Source organism: Dromiciops gliroides, chromosome 4, assembly GCF_019393635.1.
Source record: "Dromiciops gliroides isolate mDroGli1 chromosome 4, mDroGli1.pri, whole genome shotgun sequence".
Classification (NCBI taxonomy): domain Eukaryota; kingdom Metazoa; phylum Chordata; class Mammalia; order Microbiotheria; family Microbiotheriidae; genus Dromiciops; species Dromiciops gliroides.
In genome coordinates, this window is record NC_057864.1 from 34437442 (window position 1) to 34460173 (window position 22732).

Genomic DNA, 22732 nt, shown 5'->3' on the forward strand with positions numbered 1-22732 from the left:
TTAACCACAATACCTTGGCCCTCCTGGACCCATCCCCTCCTGTTACCTGGCTGTGTGGATATAAACTAACAGGTCCCTATCTTGGAGTGGTCCGCTTCCTTTCCTTTCCCTGCTTCCCTGTTACCTCTATAACATTCACGACTTCTCCAGCTTCACCCTCCTGATGTGCTCCCTGAGGGATCCTGGAAAAGTCCCTTGGGAAGGTCTGTAGGCTCCAGTCTTCCGATCTGTAAAACAAGATGCTTGGACTGGATTAGATCTCAATCCTACAGCATCTCATCCTTTGTGGTTCTTGCCTATTTAAATATATTTAACTCAATAAAAACATCATTTCATTTAAAAAAAAGAAATATGTTTACATTCTAAAAATTCCATAAGGTATAGAAAGGGTAATAAGAACACAAGCATTTATTAAACTTCTTTTATATGCTCGGCACTATGTGCTGACACTACATCCTTTGGGAGTCACCCAATAGACAAACCACATAAATGCAACCTCTTTGGGCTGGTAGAGGATTGATCATCCAGGGACTGTGCTGCTCTCTCCCTGGCTCCAAGCCCAGCCTGCCTGGAGAGCTGGCCCCTCCTGTAGACATGCTTCCTTCAATCCCCAAGGTAGCCTTTATTTTCTAGGGTATATGATGTACAGGGAGGGATAGAAATAACACAGGCTTTGGAGTCCATAGGCTATCCTTGGCTCTGGGCATGTGGCAACACGTGTCCCTACAATTCCCTACCTGGTTCACTCACTTGGCAACCTTGGCGGGGTGGGAAGGGGGAACAGTTGTGTTATGGGGAAAATAGGGTAGGGGGGTTAGGGGTTCTTAGGAATTCCTCTTTAAAGAATTACACCCTCTTGCACACAAATCCAGTGGAATAAGATAATAGTTTATTCAGGGGCTGGGGAAGGGAAACTAAGAGAGAAATCCTTAGACTTCTTCTCATGGGGAGAAGGCATGTCACAGAGCATGGCTCTGAGATACCAATCTCCCCAAGCAGGAGACAGGCAGATACTTTTTTTTTTTTTGTGGGGGCAATGGGGATTAAGTGACTTGCCCAGAGTCACACAGTTAGCAAATGTCAAGTGTCTGAGGTCAGATTTGAATTCAGGTATTCCTGAATCCAGGGCTGGTGCTTTATCCACAGCGCCACCTAGCTTCCCCAGGCAGATACTTTTATAGAGGTCTGATGGTGGTCCGATGAGGTGATTGTCTGACTGTGGAAAGTTCCTCTATTGAGGGAGGACCATCCCCCACTGGTGGTGGCTGGGGGAGTTGGGTGAGGGGTAGATATGGCTCTCTCAAGCTATCTCTCTCCTCCTCCCAGCACAAAGCCAGCAGTCACACCCAATCTTATCTCCCCGGGGGTGAAGGAGACTGGAATGAAGGGTGGTGGTCCTGGAGCTAGCTCAGTCCCAATCTGGCTCCACTTATCTCTTTAGGTGTGTCTGTCCTTTGGTTTAGTTTCTCAAGGAGAAGGTTCTTTGATGTACCCCCAGAGAACTCCTGGAATGCTAGGCCCTATAACAGGTTGTGACTGGAATCTGGATCACTTACACAAACATGCATTTAGTGTCTATATGGGCTAGGAATCAGAAAGTGCTTCCCCTAGAGGCTCCCAAATAAGTTCTAAGCTGCCAGATTCCTACCAAGTCTAGTTTTCTCACTGCCTGTGCTGAGAGAGTACCATGCCCTCTGAGGGCAGGAGCCTTGGCTGCCTGGATATGCAGGGAGGCAGTGTCGGGTGGTGGAAGGAACACAGGGGCTGGCTCAGAATCCTGGCTCTGCCCCTTCCTCAGTCAAGATCCTTCTCCTCTCTTCATTTTCCTCCTATGTAAAATGGCGGGGGTGGGGTGAGGGGGAGGAGAAGCGGGTGATAAGATGATCTCTGCGGCCTCTTCCAGCTCTCAATCAATTCTGGGCTCCTAGTAAGCAAGTGTTTGTTGGCTGAAAGAATGGCAGCAGCAATCTCCGGCCAATGGGCTCAGGTGGAGTTGTTTGGGCTCTTGGGGAGTGTAACAAAAAGGCTTCTACTCTGTTGGAAAGAGAAGACTGCTGGGAAATCCTTAGTAAAACTGAGGACAGGGGCAGCTAGGTGGTGCAGTGGATAGAGCTCCGGCCCTGGAGTCAGGAGTACCTGAGTTCAAATCCGGCCTCAGACACTTAACACTTACTAGCTGTGTGACCCCGGGCAAGTCACTTAACCCCAATTGCCTCACTAAAAAACAAACAAACAAAAACCAAACCCAACCAAAAACCCCCCCAAAATTGAGGACAGATGTAACAGAACAAGAAGGGTCAGCATTTTACATCTTCTGGTATGGGGATGGGGTGGGGGCAAGGGTCATGAATATAGAGACCCAGAACTTCCCAGTCCCAACAAAGGAGGGGCTGGGTTTGAGCCACTGAATGAAGAGCAGGACTCGAGAAAGTCATGGAAACATTTGGTGAAACCATCGTTGGTTCACTTTAGCTATGCCCTCAATATCAAAGACCACTCTGAAATCTCTCTCAAACTTTGCCTCCAGCTTTTCTCCTAGAATTCCAAACTGGTTGTTCTGAAAGAAAAAAAAAAGATAATGTTTATTTAGCACTATGCAAATATCTGATCTGATCATTACAACAATCCTGTGAGATAGGTGTCCTCATGAATTTCATTTTAAAGAGGAAACTGAAGCAGGCAGAGGGTAAGTAACTTACCCAGGGTCACATTGTAAGTGTCTGAGGCAAGATTTGAACTCAAGACTTCCAGCCTCTAGGTACCATGTTCTATCAACTGTGGCACCTAGTCACTTAGACAATGGACAATAGGAACGCTGATACACTGTTAGTGGAGCTATGAAATGATCCAATTAGCAGTTTGGAAAGCAGTTTGGAACTTTACCCCAAAAGTCACTAAATTGTGAATGGTTTTTGACTTAATGATAATACTAAGAAGCCTATATCTGAAAGAGATAAAGAAAGAGGAAAGGGAACTGTATGTTCAAAAATATACTTGTAGCAGCTCTTTGTTGGGTTATGGTATAAGAATGTGATGGAATATTATGGTGCTGTAAGAAATGATGAATGGGATGGTTTCAAAGAAACCTGGGAAGACTTGTATGAACTGATGCAGAATAAAGGGAGCAACTTGTACTGTAACAACAATGTTACAAAGAGAAACAACTTTTTGAAAGACTTGAGAACTCTGATCAATGCAATAATAAATCACAATTCCAGAGGACTAATGGAAAGCATTACTCACCTCTTAACAGAGACAGAATGGGCTCACAAGGCAAAATAAGACCTACTATATTTTTGGTTATAGCCAGTGTGGGAATTTACTTTGCTTATTTGTTATGAATTTTCCTTTCTTCCTTCCTTCCCTCCCTCCCTTCTTTCCTTGCTTGCTTTCTTTTTCCCTTCTCAATGGAAGGGAGGTGGAAAGGGAAAGAAAATGCTTTTTTAATAGAAAAATAATTAAATTTAAAAAATAGAAGTTGAGGGGCAGCTAAGTGGTACAGTGGATAGAGCACGGGCCCTGGAGTCAGGAGTACCTGAGTTCAAATCTGGTTTTAGACACTTAACACTTACTAGCTGTGTGACCCTGAGCAAGTCACTTAACCCCAATTGCCTCACTTAAAAAAATAGAAGTTGAATAAGGGATCCTGGTTTCCAGGGAATGACCTGGCCCTCCTATCCAGGCTTGGGGCACAGCTGGAGTCAGTGAGGGCACCTGTCGGGAATAGTGAACTTCCTCAACTATGGGAGGTGGGGCTAGGGAGAAGGAAGAGAATGAAGAGGGAGCAAGGAGTGTGCTGAGGTTTAAAGGGGACAGTTGGCCAGAGAGCTGGCAGGTAAAACCCACAGATCCCAAACAGATGGCCTTCCTGTGGATTATTTTGAATGTTTTACTCATCAATCCTTTCTACCCTGTCAGAAACATGAATGAATATTGTGATCTGGGTGTATTTCCTAGCACTTGCATCTACTGTAGAAGAAATCCAGAATTTTGCCTGATGAATTTGATTTTTGTCCCCTTCTGTCTTCAGCGATGTAAGACCCTGTGAGCCTGAGGGCTCTTCCCTCTTGGAGAAAGGTAGGGGAGCTCTGGGGCCTCTGGCCATGACATCCTTCTGGCCAAGATCTGCTAATGACCATGGCCTACTCAGGCCTATGGCTTCCTATGAGTGGTCCAGTTCCAGAGAGTAATTTTCCAACTGCCTTAGTATCCCTGGTTGGGTGACCAGCCAGCCCACAGCAATGGGCTTGAAGTGGGGAGAGGGGATGGGGAGGGAGGGCCTTGGAAGCCAAGAGAGTCACCCAGAGCAGGTGCCTGAGGACAGAACAAGATGGGGAGTCGGGGCCTGGTGCACCATGGGTACTTTAGTAAAGGATGGCTGGAATTCACTGGAACCACAGGAAGACATCCTCCCACCCAGGTAAAGGGAGCAGTGGGCCAGGAGGAGGGCCGCCAGGCAGCAACCAAGAGGACACAGATATGATAGAAAGTGGGGCAAGTCAGGCCCTGAACAGTGCAGGCAGAGAAAGGGATGATGATGAGAACAGAAGGGAAAGGGCAGTACAGAGGAGTCAGGACTTACAGCCAGGGTTAGGATGCCAGGGCATCAGGAAGCAGGCCATGCCACTCACCTTGTTAAATTTCTTGCAGTTGGAAAAAATCAGGCGCATATCCAGGACAAAGCCCTCCACTGTGTTGTAAGTCTCATCCCTCAGACGCTCCTTCACCAGGTTCAACCACATGGGTTCTCTGACATGATTGGAATAGTTCTTAATCTATTGACAAAGACACGGAAGGACGACAGCTTCAGCCCAGCAGTGCTTTCATCAATTTCCAATGAAACAATGAGAAACTTCAGCCTCACATAGAAATAGTGGAATCCAGGGGACCCAGGGTATGGGCAGCCCCGTTTGGCTGTAGGCTACCCAATGTGTTCTATTACTTGGGTGTGGTCAGTACCCAGTGCAGGGCTTGGCAGGCAGTAGGAGTTTAGGGAATTTTTAATAAATTGTCTCTCAGAGGTAAGAGCATGGTTTGAATCACTGTTACTTACATAGGATGGATCTTCAGTAAAGATGATACTTTCTGTGTAGCAGTACATTTTCAGCAGGAGAAATTCACATTTCTGCAGGAGATGAAACTTGTGTGTGAGATAATACCAGACCAACTGGGGGGATGGTCTTGCCCAGTGTGAAGGACCCAATGCACTCGCTGTCAAGCTGAACATGCTAGCAAGCTAGCAGAGAGAGAGTCCCTGTATGCTCCCTTACTCAACCCGAGTGACTTCACTGGAGAAAGAACCATGTCCATTTCCATATGAATGGGCATCCCCTTTGACCCTGTATTCTGTCTTCATTTGCTGCAATTACCAAGCCAGGCCAACCAAAAGAAAGAGTCCATCCCATGTTGGACTCTGAAGCCAACAACAGATGAGTAGATTAGGAGGGATTCTTCCCCTGGCTTGGACGTCAATGGATTGCTCCCAAGGCCAGTGACACACTCTAAATGCTTCTGGAAAATTGCCTGAACTCTGACTTACACCTTCCTCATGATGCTTCTCTCTGCCTTGGCTTGCAACAGCAGTCAGAATTGAACCCTTTTATTCATTTGAATCCCAAAGAATAATCAGACTGGGCATTTCCAGTCCAGAACACAAGAATTCTGGGTATTTGGAATATGCAGAAAGTGGGCTGAAAGTCTTCTTTGCCCTTAAAGACCTGAGGTCTAAGTGAAATGGGGACATTCCAAACACTTTTCTAGTGACCAGCCTGTGTGTGTGTGTGTGTGTGTGTGTGTGTGTGTGTGTGTGTGTGTGTATGTATTTGGCAGCAGAGAGGCTGGTGGTCACTGTGACATCAGAAAGGACCCGACCTTCACAAAGGATAGCATCCTGACTCACCAGCTGCTGCTCTGGGTACATCCGGTGCCTTAGAACCTGAGACTCCTCCTGAAGGTAGTTGTTCTCTGGGACCTGCTTCTGCTTATTCTTTGTTATTATGCAGAAGGTGCAGTTCCATTCTCCACTGAGAGGCCAGAGAAAGAGTCAGTTAGTTGATTAGTCAATAAATATTTATTAGGCACCTACTATGTTCCAAGCACTGTGCTATGTGATGGGGATTCAAAAAGAAGCAAAAGACAGACCCTGCCTCAAAGACCTCACTCTCAATCTAACAGGTGACAAGAGGACAGGAGGGCAAGTACTTTGAGTCCCCTGGGTAGGTTAGTCATGATCTTCTGACTCTTTGACCCAACATTTCTTTTTTCCAGTAGGACTGAGGACTTTTGTAGATGCTCTACCATACCCCTGGGTCCATGATTATGTATTCCATATCCTTGGCTGAAGCCATCACTCATATCATTAAGAGTACAGTGGCTGTCTCCTTCTCTCTCTCTAAAGGGACTAATGGTAAGTTTACCTTGGGTCCTGATGGAGCCGCGGTCCTGATGCTGGCCAACTGTGGCACTTTAGGCCCCACCATTCCATTCAAATGATTGCCACAGGCAAGACCCTGGCACTCCCAACTTTTCCTTAATAACTATGCGCCAAACTCAGAGCTGTGTGCATGGATGTGGTCCCCCTCCCCAAAATACAAGAGCCCCAGGACCATTCCTGATGGCTAACACTTTGACATCTCTGGGAAACTGGAGACAGCCCACAGAAGGGCTGTGCCTCTAGCCAATAGCGCAGGACCCTGGAAGCTCAGCACTTTCAGGGGCCCCACCTCACCCTTCCCCATGCAGACACTCTGCATGTTGGAGTCTGATCTCACCAAGGCTCCTGAGGAATATGGGGGATGTGGCAGTCCTTATGGAAGGATCTGGGGCATGAGTTACAGCAAGACAGTTCACCTCCATCATTACATATAAAACACTCATCATCATTCTCTGGCTGAAAAGATGAGAGAGGGAAGAAAGTATTACTTGTGAATCTGCGGGGTCTTGGAGCTGTTTGATTTTCTACTCATGGAAGTACTTGATATTTCCTGTGAAGAGGAAATCTATGAGTCAAGAAATACAGAGGAAACCAGCCAGATGGATGAGAAAGGAAAGGAGGGGGTGCCTCTGTTTCAGGCTTGTGATATTTTTCCAATTCCTCATCCATATCCTTTTTCTGTCCCAGTGGTCTGTAGTATACCTCACTGGCAAGATCACTTATGCAGCTGCTCCTACTGATTTTCACCCTGCTCTCCCCCAATATGAGCTTACCTTCTTAATAGACCGTGTTACTCCTTCCCCCCTCTTTTTGAATAAGGGATTCCTTTCCTACCAAGGCTTAGTGACATCTATGACATCATAGATACCTAATAGGTATCAAATTAACTTCTGTGATTTTTCAAAAGAATACATAGGGGGGCAGCTAGGTGGCGCAGTGGATAGAGCACTGGCCCTGGAGTCAGGAGTACCTGAGTTCAAATCTGGCCTCAGACACTTAACACTTACTAGCTGTGTGACCCTGGGCAAGTCACTTAACCCCAATTGCCTTACAAAAAAAAAAAAAGAATATATAGGGAGTGAGAAACAGATTCAAACCCAGGTCCTCCTTGCACCACAGCAGTCCCACAGACTTTTCTGCCAAAGGATTTGTCCAGTTTTTAAGTTCTTGGTGCATTTTTAAAAATGGACATATATGACATGAAACAAATTGGCAGTTTTTGTGAGTTTCTGATTTAAACATACATATATACATACATGTGTATACATATATGTAATAATAACAATTTACATTTACACAGGGCTTTCAGGTTACACATACAGGGCAGTAGGTAGCAGTAGAACCTGACGCCTCCCGAGTTCTTTAAGGATTGGTGATTTCACCAGTGAGGGCACTCCCTTCCAACACAGATCCTATCAAGCAACGCTGGAATACAGAATGCAGGTGGGATAGAGGGCTATATTTGGACATAGGAAGACCTGAGTTTGACTCCTACCTCAGTTGTTGTATGACCCTGGATCAAAGCCCTCAATTTCTGTCTGCCTCAGTTTCCTCATCTGTAAAATGAGGATAATCATAGTATTGGCCTCCTAGGATTATTGTGAGAAGCCAATGAGATAATATTTGTAAAGTATTTTGCAGACTCTAAGGGACTCTAAATGCACGCTTGGTCAACTAGGTAGTACAGTGGTTAGAGCACCAGGCCCAGAGTCAGGAAGACCGGAGTTGAAATCCAGCCTCAGACACTTACTAGTTGTATGACCCTGGCCAAGTCACTTAACCTGTTTACCTCAGTTTCCTCACCTATAAAAAGAGCTGAAGAAGGAAATAGCAAATCACTCCAGCATTTGCCAAGAAAATTCCAAATGTGGTCACAAAGAGTAGGACACAACTAAAAAATAACTAAACAACAACAGAAACATGCTTGCTGCTAATTTTTTATCCCTTCATTATAAAAATGAGTGTACCTGATGATATGATGTGAGCCCTGAGGTATAGTGGAAGGACCCTGGAGTGCCTGTCTGTGGGCCTGGCCTCCGACCTTGGTTTCCCCACTGACTCACTGGGTGATTTGGGGCAAGTAAACGACCCTATCCTGGCCCCAACTTCCTCATGGTCAATGAGAAGGTGGGGAAGTTCAGGCTGAGCTTTACTGTGCTGACAGAGGGACACAGCCACAGCAGGACAAGGGAGGGACGCAGAACTCACCAAGGCATCCTCCTCCTTGCAGATGACACAAGTGCAGCTGTCTATGTGAAGCACTAAAATGTTGTTCTGTGGAGAGAAGACAGAGTGCCATTGAGGGAGGTGCCCTCTGAGGACACTAAGCCCTTCGGGGGCTGGGTGGGACAGCTGACCCCGTGTTGCCTGACATGCTCTCATCTCCCTCAGACATAGCTCCTAAAACTGTCTACACTACTGTGGAGGAAAGTCAGGACCACATCTCAAGGACCAAGGGTCTCCATGGAGAGGGGCAGGGCATCCAAGCCGCATGAGGCCTCTACCACAGGAAGAGTCCATGCTCCTGGGCTGGTATTGCTCCTCTGGCACTGTTTCTGTCACTGTGGGACTGACAGTGTCAGAAGGAAGGGGAACAAGAGAGCCACAGGCTCAGGAAACCTGTTGAGTGGATGACTGTCCCTGAATGTCTGTGTTGGTGTTTGTTTACTTGCTTAGTGTGTATTTCTGGGATAAAGTCTCTCACAGTGGAGCATGTGAATTGCTTGGGATACTGGGCAAAAATACACCTGAGATCTGAGTAGTGATAATTCTATGTCAAGGGGTCAGTGACAATTGAATCCTTGACCAGATCTTGCAAGCATTCTCTTGGGATTTCTAGCTGTAGAGGTGTAGGGTCCTGGCCTCCAGCAGTCAGGAGACCCTGATCACATTTCCCCAATAGAACGTCAGCACATGTTGTAGCACAAGACCTGGCACTAAATACGTGGAGGTGCTTCATGAGATGCTTGTCAGATTGCCTTAAGTTGGCTCAGGGCTTGGTCTTAGGTCCCTGCATGCTCATTTATCCCTTGGCATCCTGTGGGGCTATATCTACCTTGGTCTAGTTTCCCCCAAAGTCCTGACCAGTTATGCTCCCTCAGGCTTCTGTGGCTCACAGCCTATGTGGGCTAGGCAGCCACTACACACTGTGATCTGAATCGCAAGGTCCCTGCCATGTGCTTCAAACTCTGCCCTTCCCTGGCTAGCTCGTCTTTGCCCTCCTGCGCCTGCCCTCTTGTTCAACTCAAGGAGATAAGTATTTATTAAACACCTCCTGTATGCCGGGCACTATGCTTGGTGCTGGGGCTGCAAAGACTGACAAGACATAACACTTACCCTCAGGGTGCTTACATTCTATTGCCAATAGTTTATGCTGGAGAAAGTAGGATTTTCTATCAAGAACACCACAGGATAAAATATGCAGTTGAGGGATGAGTGGTATATGCTGTGATGGGAGTGCCCTCCCTTATTAATACATTAGCTTTCATTAAAACACATTCAGTGGATCAGATTATACTATTTCCAGACTAGCTGGTAGAAGAAGCCAGGGTCCTGAAGGGATGAAAGACACAAGTTCTGACTGGGGTAGAGAGAGGACAAGAGCCTGGACCAAAGTCCAGGGCACGGGATGACCTTCCTGTAACCTCATGGCCTCTGAACTGTCCACCTCACAAGCGTACAAAGTGCTGGACTTGGAGCAGCTAAGTGGCTCAGTAGATAGAGCACTGGCCTTGGATTCAGGAGTACCTGAATTCAAATCTGGCCTCAGACATTTGACACTTATTAGCTGTGTGACCCTGGGCAAGTCACTTAACCCCAATTGCCTCACCAAACCAAACCAAACAAAACAAAAAAAAGTGCTGGACTGCCCAGAGTTCCAGGGAGGAGCCAAACTTATGAGCCTACCTCAATCAGTTCCTGCAGGGGCAGGGCACCACTGAGGATGCTGTGGGTCCAGAACACAAGATTGCAGTCAGGGTCCATGCTCAAGAACTCTGCTGGGGTGTACCACTTGGTCTTCGTCCGGATGCATTTTCCTCGATCGACTGTAAAAAAGAGTTGCCTCAAGCTCACCCTTCGGTACTCATGGCCTGCCTGTTCCTGACCCTTCCAGAAGGGGAGAGAACATCAGGCTGTGGGAAGATGAACATGCTAGTATATTGTTGGTGGAGTTGTGAATCAGTACAATCATTTTGGAAAACTGTTTGGAATTAGGCAAATAAAGTGACGAAAATATCTGTTATCCTTTATCGAACAAAATATTTATAGTAGCAATTTTTGTGATAGAAAAGAATTGGAAACAAAGTATATGCCCATTTATTGGGGAACAACTAAACCACTGGTGGTACACGAATGTATTAGAATATTACTGTGCTATGAGAAATGATGAATGGAATGAATGGAAAGCATGGAAAGATTCACATATCTGATGCAGAATGAAGAAAACAGAGCCGAGAAAACAAAATATATGATGACAAGAAGAATGTAAATGGAAACAACAGTCAGAGAACAATCAAAAGTGAGTGTTGGGGCAGCTAGGTGGCGCAGTGGATAAAGCACTGGCCCTGGATTCAGGAGGACCTGAGTTCAAATGCGGCCTCAAACACTTGACAATTACTAGCTGTGTGACCCTGGGCAAGTCACTTAACCCTCATTGCCTCTCACACACACACACACAAAAGAATGGGTATGGCTCAGATTTGAGATCAGGTCCTCCTGAATCCAGGGCTGGTGCTTTATCCACTGTGCCACCTAGCTGCCCCACTCAATGCCTTTTCATCTCCAAAGCACATACCACCATGATTGCCCCCTCCTTTTCCTCCATAGTTTGGGCCTACATTAGAAGATTAAGAAATTAAGTATATAGAGAGAATGAGGAAGGGGGGAAAATGGGGGGGGTTGAGGGGGTGCTGGAGTCAGCTTATACCAGGTTGAAAGAGCTGTTAAATTTTTAACAGGAGCATTTACATTTCAGAAATCAGCAAATGTTTAAAATCAGGGTTTGACTTTGGTTTTTGTTGATTACCTAGACTCAAGGAACTTATGGAGAAAATATTAATTATGCAGATCAAATTTTAAAGTGTGTCATGCACACATTTTTTCCCTCCAGAGAACCAGTTGTTAAATATTTAGGTGCACACCACTAACATGAGTAACAACTCATGTTTTTTGTTTGTTTGTTTGTTTTGCAGGGCAATGAGGGTTAAGTGACTTGCCCAGGGTCACACAGCTAGTAAGTGTCAAGTGTCTGAGGTCGGATTTGAACTCAGGTACTCCTGAATCCAGGGTCCGTGCTTTACCACTGTGCCATCTAGCTGCCCCTACAACTCATGTTAATGAGTAAATAATGAGTCACAATGATCTGGAAAAGACACATCTCTAGTTTACTGAATAAATAATAGCTGATGAACTGGAATGGGGGCTCTGAACTCAATTGGTTAATTGAGATTGGTTACTTACTGAGGAGATCTATAAATATACTGTCATATTATCCTAGATTAAATATGGGAATGAGTCAACAGCAGTTTCAGGGGTGACCCACAAGTGAGGCTGGTAGACCTGTGTAACCTTGCTACATGTGAGAGACCATCCTTCTTACCCATTTATGAAGGTGTGTCCAATTCCCCACAAGCACCTCTGCCCACTGGCCATCGTAGAGTTAGCCCCTGGCCTCTCCCACTCCCTCAACATCTGAGGACCCTGTCTAATGGGCTTTGGCATTTCAGTCCAGGTTGGTGCTTGTCTACAGGCATCTGTTCAGAAGCAGATATGCCCCTCATTTGCACTGATGGCAATTCTCAGTCCTAGAAATCAGCATAGACTGTCTATATCACCAGTGATAATTCCAGGTTCATGTTATAATCATGGTCCCACACAGACACCTGTGAAAATATTACCAGGGGCTCCCCCTTGCTGAGAGAGCATGGGTCCCAGCAGAAGTTACCTCACAACATGGACCGCCTTCAAGTCATGTCAATCAATGGACTTGAATGCTACCAGCCAATTAGCTTGGAGCTGTGTGGGGGGACCCCCCCTGCCCCCCACTTCCGGTCCCACAGGGAGCTTCCTCTTGAACAGCCTCAGGAACTTCCCTTTTGGTAGCATGATCTGCTAGGTAGAGGTGGCTTTTTCTCTGTTCAGTGTAGATCTTAGCTAGACTTTCTTATCCTTTCAGAGACGTGTGTTCTCTCTTTGCTAAACCTTAATATACTTTAATAAATGCTTAATGCCTAAACTGTTGCTGAAGCTTCTTATTTATAAGTAAATCCTAGCTAGCTTTCCCCACACTGGGGACAGGTAAGGTGACCACATATATTTAGTTTTAGTCATCACACACCATAGTTTCATTTCAGTTCTGACCACCAAATCTGCCCCCATGTTCTTTGCACCCTAGCTAGCCAACCTGTTTGCCTTCATGGCTATGCCACCCAAGGGCACAGACACCATAGGATGGTCAAGGGGAGAACCTGGGAGGATGGGTCACTCATTTCTCCTTCAGTTTTCTCTTTTGTTCAGTCTTCAGTGTCCCTTGAAGAGTGATAAAACCAGAGGCTATGAGGTGTAATGAACCTTAGGAAGCCCCTCCCCCTCCATGGCACACCAGCTGCCTCTCTGAGAACTCACCTGAGGCAAATCTGTGTTTGTACAAGCGCCCTGCGCTCGTTTTGCACGACACAGGAATCCATCGCCTAGTTAGGAGTTGTGCCACGTACTTCGGTCGATCATGAAGTGTAGTTACCCTTCTTTTCTCTGTCACAAGAAAATAAAAGGGACAATGTTTGTTCAGTTCTCAGAGGCACCACAGAATCCCTTCTGATCCTTAGCCTTGACTGGACTTGGGTCAAGAGGACAGGTTTCTCTTCCAGGGATGAAAACTGAAGCAACAGGTGTCTCTGGTAATGAGGTTTCACTGAAACTGAGCAGAGAACAAAGGAGGATAGAAAATAATACAAAAAAGTAACGATCAGAGCAGTCATCCCGAAAGGCAAGAGTGATGGTCACCTTCTGGTAAACTCAGTGAAAATCCCATGAAATAGTTTAACCAAGTGAAAGTTTGCCACAATCCCCCACACAGCCCAACATGGCCAAACCCCACCCCCAAACCCAGCAAGGGGTAAAGTTACAGGCAGACAGACTGATTATAAAATGGGGCAGGGGAAAGAAAAAGAAAGCAAAAGGGGAAAGAGAGAAAGAAGAAAAGAGAAAGAAAGGAAGGAGAGAGAAATAAAGAAAAGAGAAAAGAAAGGAAATAGAAGGACAGAAAAAAAAGGAATGAGAAAGGAGAAGGGGAGACAGATGAGAGGGAGAAAGGGGGGAGAGAATGAGAGAGGAAGATGGAAAGGGAGAGAGAGAGGAAAAAAGAGGGGTGGAGAAAGAGAGAGAGAGAGAGAGAGAGAGAGAGAGAGAGAGAGAGAGAGAGCCCGCACGATGGAGCTGTGGGGCAGGGCTGCCTATGCAGTGGTGGGGGAGGGGACCTCAGCAACACAATCCCCCCAAACTGACAAGAGCTGGAATGTTTGGCTCTCTTCAAGACTTGGCACTCACCAGCTGTGTGGTCCTGGGCAAGTCATTTAACCCTGACTGCCTCCAAAAAACCCCACCACCTTGGCACTTGGGGATCCCTCCAGGTATCTGTGGTCTTCCCCTCCCTCCTTCCTTTACTACTCCCTTAAATTACTTTCCATTTACTTTATATCTACTTTTTTGTGATCATGCTATTTCCCCCAGGAGAATATGAGCTACAATGAGGACAAGGCCTATTTATCTTTGTATCTCTGGCACCTACTACAGAGCTTGGCACACAGTAGGCACTTAATAAATGCTTGTTGGATTGAGTGGACTTGTTCTTACTGCTCCCCACACTGCCCCCTATTAGCTCTTCTGAAGTATCTGCTTTGAAAAGGAGAACACACTTGTGTAGGCTAATTCTGGCCTGAGAGGCACATGCATCCTGAGGGTTTCAGGGGACACACTACAAAGAATACAGGGGGGCAGCTAGGTGGCACAGTGGATAGAGCACTGGCCCTGGATTCAGGAGGGCCTGAGTTCAAATCCGGCCTCAGACACTTGACACTTACTAGCCGTGTGACCCTGGGCAAGTCACTTAACCCTCATTGCCCCACAAAAACAAAAACATAAAAAGAAAGAATACAGAGTGGATACCCCATTGGTCCTTGACTTTGCACAGAATGGGATATTCACAAGTGCTCCTGGCTGGGCACTCCATGGTGGTTCTATGAGCCCCACCCCCATGCACAGTGCAGGGACACTTGAGGGGGTGGGGAGCAGGACATGATCATTGGCATCTCCAAATGGCTTGGGGGAGAACCTGAGAATGAACACCAAGGAGGATCACAGGGGTATTGGAGCATCAGGCATTGTAGGAGAACCAGTGATGACTATAAGCTGAAGAATGAGATCCCCCCAAAATATGAGAAGTCACTGGGCCCAGCAGGATGCTGGGAGGCATGGGCTGCAAGACCCCTTGCCAGTGGTGCTGAGGGGCCAGAATTCAGGAGCTGCTAGGGAGGGAGGAGTCAGTGAGAAAGAGGGGTCGCTTCAGATTCTCAGGGAGCATGATGGCGGGGGGGGGGGGCAGAAAGCTACATGTTGCCTGTCTTCCCAAACCATCCCCACCACTTCCCATTTGTTCAGATGTTCAGCAGCTGTCATTCCTTGGTGTAGTGCCCCCCTGTACCAAAACTAATCACAACTCATCTGTAATTTAGCAGATGGGCTTAGAAAGTTATGTGTGGATTAGAAAGGCTAAATACTCAAGTGTCCAGGGTCACAGAACCAGTTATTGTCAGGGGTAGAACGTGAATCCTGGGCATTTGATCTCCTGCACCAGCCCATCTGCCCCTCTCTGTCTCTCTCTGTCTCCCTGTGTCTCTGTCTCTCCTTCTGTCTCTCTCTCCTTTCTCACTCTTCTTTTTCTCTCCTCTTTCTCCCTTCTCTCTCCTCTCTTTTTTTCTCTCTCCTCTCTTCTCTCTTTCTCCCACCACATTGTCTCTTTCTCTCTTCAAATATAAATACACACATATATTCATGTACATATAAATACATACATACACACACTGCAATCACCCTATGGCCTTTGACACGTGCATCATGCAAGAGAATAAGAATGAGCTCAGAAAAGATTGTCCCTGACTATTTTTTTTGTCCCTGACTCTGTGACACAGAACTTTATAGGTATAGGACCTCAGGCAATCGGTAGCAGAGTCAGTTCCCAGTCTCTAGAGACTGACAGTGAAGGAAAACTCAGCTGAACACAGGGAAAGTTCACCCAGTGAGTTACGCGGAGAAGAGAGCTAGGAGGAGTTGAGAAGATGAAGACAGACAGGACGACCCTGAAGCTGATATGTCAAATGGATGACATTATTTTTAAAAATACAAGCTTTATGTAGTATTGACTCATGGTTTCCTGTACAAACCTCTTTCCTTGTTCCTCTGTGCATGTCAGATATTAAAAAGTGCTCATTTTTGTGGGTGACTGTCAAGTTTAGAGGGACAAAATAAAATATAAATTAAATGGTTTATTTTAAATTAAATCTTCAAAATTTTAATTTTATTAAAATCCTCAAGTTTAATTTATTTTTAATAATTTTTAGAAGTTTAATTTGTTTTAAATAAAAAGAACAAATTTGTTTCTTTTCTTTTTTGGGGGGTGAGGCAATTGGGGTTAAGTGACTTGCCTAGGGTCACACAGTAAGTGTCAAGTGTCTGAGGCTGGATTTGAACTCAGGTTCCCCTGACTCTGGGGCTGGCGCTCTATTCACTGCACCACCTAGCTGCCCCCAGTTAATTTGTTTCTAATAAATTAAAGGGTCAATATATTTTAAATGAATTTTTAAAGTTTAATTTAATTTTAATAAATTGAAAATTTTAAATCTGTTTCTAATAAATAAAAAGATTTAATTTATTTTAATTAAAAGGGTTAATATATTTAAATGAATTTTAAAAGTTTAATTTAATTTTAATAATTTTTACAAGTTTAATTTATTTGAAAAAAATTTTTTTTTTTGCTGAGACAATTGAGGTTAAGTGACTTGCCCAGGGTCACACAGCTAGTAAGTGTCAAGTGTCTGAGGCCAGATTTGAACTCAGGTACTCCTGACTCCAGGGTCAGTGCTCTATCCACTGTGCCACTTAGCTGCCCCTAAATAAAGTTTTTATCCTTTTTTTTTCTTTGTTTCTTTTTGGGTGAGGCAACTGGGGCTAAGGGACTTGCCCAGGGTCACACAGCTAGATGTTAAGTGTCAGAGGCTGGATTTGAACTCAGGTCCTCCTGAATCCAGGGCCGGTGCTCTATCCACTGCGCCACCTAGCTGCCCCCTAAATAAAGTTTTTAAAAGGCACCCAGGTACATAGAACTTCCCAGACCTTTCATCGTTTTGCCACGACAAAGTTCTTACAGAAGTCCCCTGCTCTTTGAGCTTCATCTCCAAACATAAAGCGGCTGTCTCCCTGTTCCTACAGTTCAGCTGCTGTGGCTTCCACATACATATAATTGTGCATCTGTGTTACATAGGCAACCAGGCGGACCAGCAGGGAGTGTGTCAGACTTGGAGTAGGGAAGACTTGAATTTAAATCCTGTGTGTGGTCCTGAGTAAGTCACTTAACCACCATCTGTCTCAGTTTCCTCATCTGCCAAATGGTGATAATAATAGCACATCTCTCCTAGAGTTGCTGTGAAGATCAAATCAGTTAACATGTATAAAGTGCTTTTCAAATCTTAAATCTCCATGTCAATGCAAATTATTATTATTATTACATATCATATATAACGCCACTGGTGGGAAATATTCATGTATTATGATCCTAAGACAGAATCTGTTCCTTTTGCAAATTAGAAATCTTAAACAGAATTAAAAGTTGGTACTAACCTGGCAACTGGGGCAGGCGGCAATATGTCTTTTCTGGTACCTATTGTGGCAAACAATAGAGAGGAAATGCCAGTCAGAGTGTGTTTGTGCACAATGCAGAATGAGTCTTAGGGGATGGACCCAAGAATTCCAGGACCTTTGGTCCTCTCCTCCCCAATCCTGGAGAGAACATGTAAGGCATAAGCCAACCATCCCTTGGGCTGCCCTAGAATATCTAGGCATGGTGCTATCCACTGGGTCTGTATTTCCCAGGATGGGGAGGAGCCCTAAGCTGTGTGTGTGTGTGTGTGTGTGTGTGTGTGTGCCATCACTTCAATGAGGTCAAATCTCCTTCCATCTGGTAGTGTCTCAAAGAGTCCAAGGCTCATGGTCCTCTCTCTATTCCAGAGGAAAGACCTCTCAGGCTGTCCACGTGACTGTGTGCCTGCATGCGCTCATGCACACTCCAATGCCAGGGAGTTGGTCAAAGAGAGGGACATCCTTGGAACTGGCATCCTGAAAACTTGCATGGGGTAGTGGCCCAGGAACTGCTGAAGAAATGAGACAAGTTGCCAGGGCCCCTGCCCATCAGGACAAAAGACTCAAGTGCCCTTGGCTCTGGGCCTCCCTCTTCTAACCCAGTGGAATCAAAGATCCCTGATTTTCATCAATAACCAGTGGTAATTGTCAGCTTTCGATTGTTTGGTATTCTAGTTATAATGACAGGACCCGAGAGGGAGTTACTTAGGCTAAGTGGGACTAATGCCCATTAGAACAGATGGGCAAAGAGACAATTTCTAGTTTTCCACTGTTCTGATTCATGTGAACTCAGTCAGGCAAATAATGCTCACAGATTTTGACTGGATGAAACCCTTGACCTGCTGCAGGGCCCTTAAGTCATTCTCCATCTGCTGACCTAGAAAGATAACCTAGTTTGTGGTCCCAATAAAGAAACTCCCCTGTCTGAGCCTCACCTCAGAACTGCTATTGGTAAGTGACCCCAAGAACTTCTCCACGTTAGGAAGGCCCCCTCCCACATCTGGCACCGATTACTTGTTCTCAACCAATACCCATTCTTAGGGTATATAATTTCACCACCTGAACCCCAACTTTGAGCATGTTCCTCCTTGACATGTCTCCCTCCCCCTCCAGCTGGGTGAGTTTCTTGCATTTGTGAGGAGAACCTCTGTTTGCTTCCATTGCCACACAGTGTTTGTTCTCCTGCCTGCTGAGCCACAAAGTAACAAAGCATTTCTTTATATCAGCTTCCCGGGTACCGATTTCTTGGAAATTCCTAAACCTGGATCTTTAACTTGAGGTGTGAGGCAAAATAAAACAATGACCCCTCCCCCCATCAGGATCAAATATAAACTCCTCTGGAGTTTACAGCTCTTCTCTGCCTGACTTCAATCTACTTCATCTCCCCTCACTCTCAGATCCACCCAAAGGGGCCTTCTCCGGTCCCCACACATAGCACTCTGTCTCCTTCTCTGTACATAGCACTGACTGACTGTCCCCAGTGCTTGGAATGGACTCCTTCCTCACCTTTCTGGGATGCCAGGCTACCTTCCAAGCTCACCTTTCCTACATGAAGTCTTTCTTTATCTGCTTCCTCATTCTCTCCCTTGCCTCTAATAACTCCCTTCAAAATAACCTTATTCTATGAGAGCTGGTTCTCAAGCCAAAAAGATCTGGGTTCAAGTCTCATATCCGAGACCTACTGGCCATGTGGCAAGCCCTTCACCATCTTAGGCCTCTGGGCAACTTTCTAAGACTATCTGTTTCAGAGATGGTGTTGACTTGCTTTGATAAAGGGAGTTTCCTCTTCTGGGAGGTCACTATCCTAGCCTTACTCTGAATATATTTCATTTATTCTTGTACATGTAACACCAACATTCTTCTAGAGATGCCTCGTATGGCTGTGAGTCATAAAGTTTGGTGGTCTCTGAGTGGTCAATGTCTCAGATCATCAAGAGGGGCAAGAGAATCTTACCCAAGGACATGAGGGGGCTACATGTGTCACCCAATGAAGAAAGGGGAGGAGGAATATTGGGACATGATTATAGTGTTGAAAACAAAAGACATCAATTATAAGCCTAAAGATATTATCAGAGGCATGAAAGCATGACCAGGAAGTAGGCCAGTCTGGTCAAGATGACCTGAGCCCAAGCAAGCTGTAGTATATGATTATGATGGAACACTGTTTTGCTCTAAGAAATGATGAGTAGGCTGATTTCAGAAAAACCTGGGAAGACTTACATGAGCTGATGCAAAGTGAAGTGAGCAGAACCAAGAGAACACTGTGTGCAGCCACAGAAATATCTCATACAATGAACACCTATGAATGATTTAGCTATTCTCAGCAATACAATGATTGGCAACAATCCCAAAGGACTCATGATGAAGCATGCTATTCATCTCCAGAAAAAAACGGATACTGTCTGAATGTAGACCAAGGCATGCTGCTCTTCACTTTATCTTGTTCCTTTTTTTACTGGTCTTCTTGTACCAAATAACTAATATGGAAATACATTTTACATGATTGCACATATATAACCTATATCGGATTGTTTGCTGTCTCAGGGAGGGGGGAGGGAGGAAGAGAAGGATAGAATTTGGAACATAAAACTTTAAAAAGATGTTTTTAAAATTTGTTTGAATGTGTAATTGGGAGGAATAAAATATTATATATATATTTTTTGGTTTTGTTTTTGTTTTTTTTGCTGGGCAATGGGGGTTAAGTGACTTGCCCAGGGTCACACAGCTAGTAAGTGTCAAGTGCCTGAGGCCGGATTTGAACTCAGGTCCTCCTGAATCCAGGGCCGGTGCTTTAACCACTGTGCCATCTAGCTGCCCCCCTATATATATTTTTAAAAGATGGCCTCAGCCCTTGATCTCTCTGGGGAGGACTCATAAGTGGAGGGCAGGAGGAAGAGGCCTTGGGTGGATGATTTCCTGCCAAGTGGAGGGCATGCCTCACCAAAGAGCACAGATTCACTGGGGCAGTGAAGAAAAGAAGAAGAGTGGAGGACTTGGCAGGTGTGACCGCTGAGCCTTGCCTAGCAGTGATCTGTGCATGAGCTTGGAGTCTGCCAGTGCCCAGTCTGCCAAAGGAGGTGTACCAATGAACTTCACTTTGATCCCAGCAGAGTTCCATCATGAAAGGGAGGAGAGATGGAATTAGGGTTAGGGACACCCTGACTCTATCCCTATTTCTGTTGCTAGCCCTGATTTCTAGGTAGCATTCCACAATTCAGGAGCAGTAATTGGCTCCAGGTACCCCGGGGGAGTGACGGGAGTTAGGCGGGAAAACAAATCCATTCTTGATCCTGGCTCCCAACCCGTCTAACAATGAAGACAGGAAAGTTTACCCTTACCTTTCCTGAAAACAAAACCACAGGAAGAAGATAAACTATCAAAGCAAGTGGAGACTCATCAGATTTCAAAGAATCACAGAACCGGGAGCTGGTGGGACCTCGGTAGGCATCCAGTCCAACAAGACCTCAACAAGAACCCATTAACCCTATCTATGGCACACAAACCCCCTCCCAAGGGGGACTGTCCCTTCAGCTAAGGGATAGCTCTTAGAATGAGGAAGCTTTTACTGACATGAGCCTCAATGTAACCCTCTCTTCAGCTTCCCTGCCCCATCCCCCACTCCTGACTCTGTCCTTGGGGACCAAGAAGAGCAGCTTCTCCTCCCACAAGAGTCTTGGGCCAGCTGCCACATCTGCCCTGATAAGAGCTGCTTCTACCCAGTTCAGAGGGTTCCTGGGGCAGTCAATAGCTCAACATGGAAAGTCCCATTAAATTACCTGCTTTCGCTGGAGGACCCTTCTTTTAGGTTGGGGTGCAGATCCATTCTGAAAAGGAGAAAAACCAGAATGAGCAGGGCCCATGGAGCTTCCTTCTTCTGTCTTCTAGTCCCATATTTCTAATTGCCTTTCAGAAGTGTCCAGCTCCCTGCCCCCTGATTATGTAAACTCAGCACATCTAAATGAAAACTCCCCGGGGGGCCGCTGGGTGGCGCAGTGGATAAAGCACCAGCCCTGGATTCAGGAGTACATGAGTTCAAATCCGGCCTCAGACACTTGACACTTACTAGCTGTGTGACCCTGGCAAGTCACTTAACCCCCACTGCCCCCCCCCAAATAATGAAAACTCCCCCTTTCTTCTCCCCTCCATCAGCCCTCTTGTTCCTCCTTCTGGCTGTGGACTTCCTGGTGTGGCCACCCCTATCCTCTGGACACTCAGAAGCCATCCAGGCCCCTGTATCCTCCTCACCCCTACCTGGGGACTCCTTTGTGATATCTCTCATTCCCTACCCATGCTCTTTCACACTCAGCGGAGGCTATCCCCAAGGTTCTACTACCACAGCCCCCACATCACTCAGAAGGAAGGGAGGAGGAGTGGCTAGGTGGTGCAGTGGATATAGCACTGGCCCTGGACTCAGGAGTACCTGAGTTCAAATCCAGCCTCAGACACTTGACACTTACTAGCTGTGTGACCCTGGGCAAGTCACTTAACCCCCATTGCACCACAAAAAAAAAAAAAAGGAAGGGAGGGCCACCTTCCAACTGAAATCTGCAGCAGTCACTGTCCATCCCTCTTCTCATTAACTACTTATGTTCTTCTTAAGCACAACCTTAAGTGAGGGTCTGCTCGACCCAGCCACCATTCTAGGACCTTGTCCCTAGCATCTCTTGAGGCTTTCCCCAAGAGACAAAATTACTAATCATGAGCCTGACTAGAAGGTGGACACAGGTTGGTTTTGGGATTGGGTCAGGAAAAGGTCACAACTTGTGTAAACTTACCATGAATGACCTTTCCCACCTCCATGCCTTGTCTGACACCATCCCCTCTGCCTAGACTTCCCTTCCATGGCCTTGGCTCTGTCTACTGAAATACAAAGCCTAAAGCATGAAGTCTGCTCCAAGAATGCCTCTGGTTTCCTACTGGACTTTGCTGCATCCCCTGTCTTGCATTAAGATTCTTTGTACAAGACTGGGGGGGGGGGAGGCAGAGCCAAGATGGTGGAGGAAAGACATTAAACCCACAGGGCTCCTGATACAATAACCCCAAAAATAGCAATAAAAAAACCCTTGGGGCAGAAAAACACACAAAAATACAGGCTGAGAGTTTTCTCCAGCTATAGATAGATTTCAGGGGGCCGTGCTGGGCCACGAATAAAGCCTGACCCTGCAATCGGGCTGACACACCAGACACCCACCAGAGGAATTTGCCCCAGTGCCTCTGAATTGGCTGCAGCACTGGCGTCTTCTGGAACCGAGCATGCGGTCGGACTGAACAGCTGACCCGGGGAGTGGGGGTAAGTGCAGGGGTACCAGTGGAGTGGGGGAAAGGATTCGACTGTCCCACCCCAGAGGGGAACCAGGAAGAAATCCTGAGTGGCAGGAGACCCAGGTGGGG

The 22732-nt window shown here is 46.1% G+C and overlaps 1 protein-coding gene across 1 annotated transcript in view; it reads right to left on the bottom strand.

Moving 5' to 3' along the window:
• Nucleotides 1-2240: 2240 nt before the first annotated feature.
• LOC122725369 (nuclear body protein SP140-like protein) overlaps nt 2241-22732 on the bottom strand; it is a 44363-nt gene continuing 23871 nt past the window's right edge. Inside the window, 10 exon segments of the mRNA XM_043962454.1 lie at nt 2241-2557; nt 4632-4775; nt 5054-5125; nt 5900-6023; nt 6771-6889; nt 8642-8707; nt 10340-10479; nt 13058-13183; nt 17324-17363; nt 21118-21165. Coding sequence (XP_043818389.1) covers nt 2432-2557; nt 4632-4775; nt 5054-5125; nt 5900-6023; nt 6771-6889; nt 8642-8707; nt 10340-10479; nt 13058-13183; nt 17324-17363; nt 21118-21165 — 1005 coding nt within the window. The 3' untranslated portion in view covers nt 2241-2431.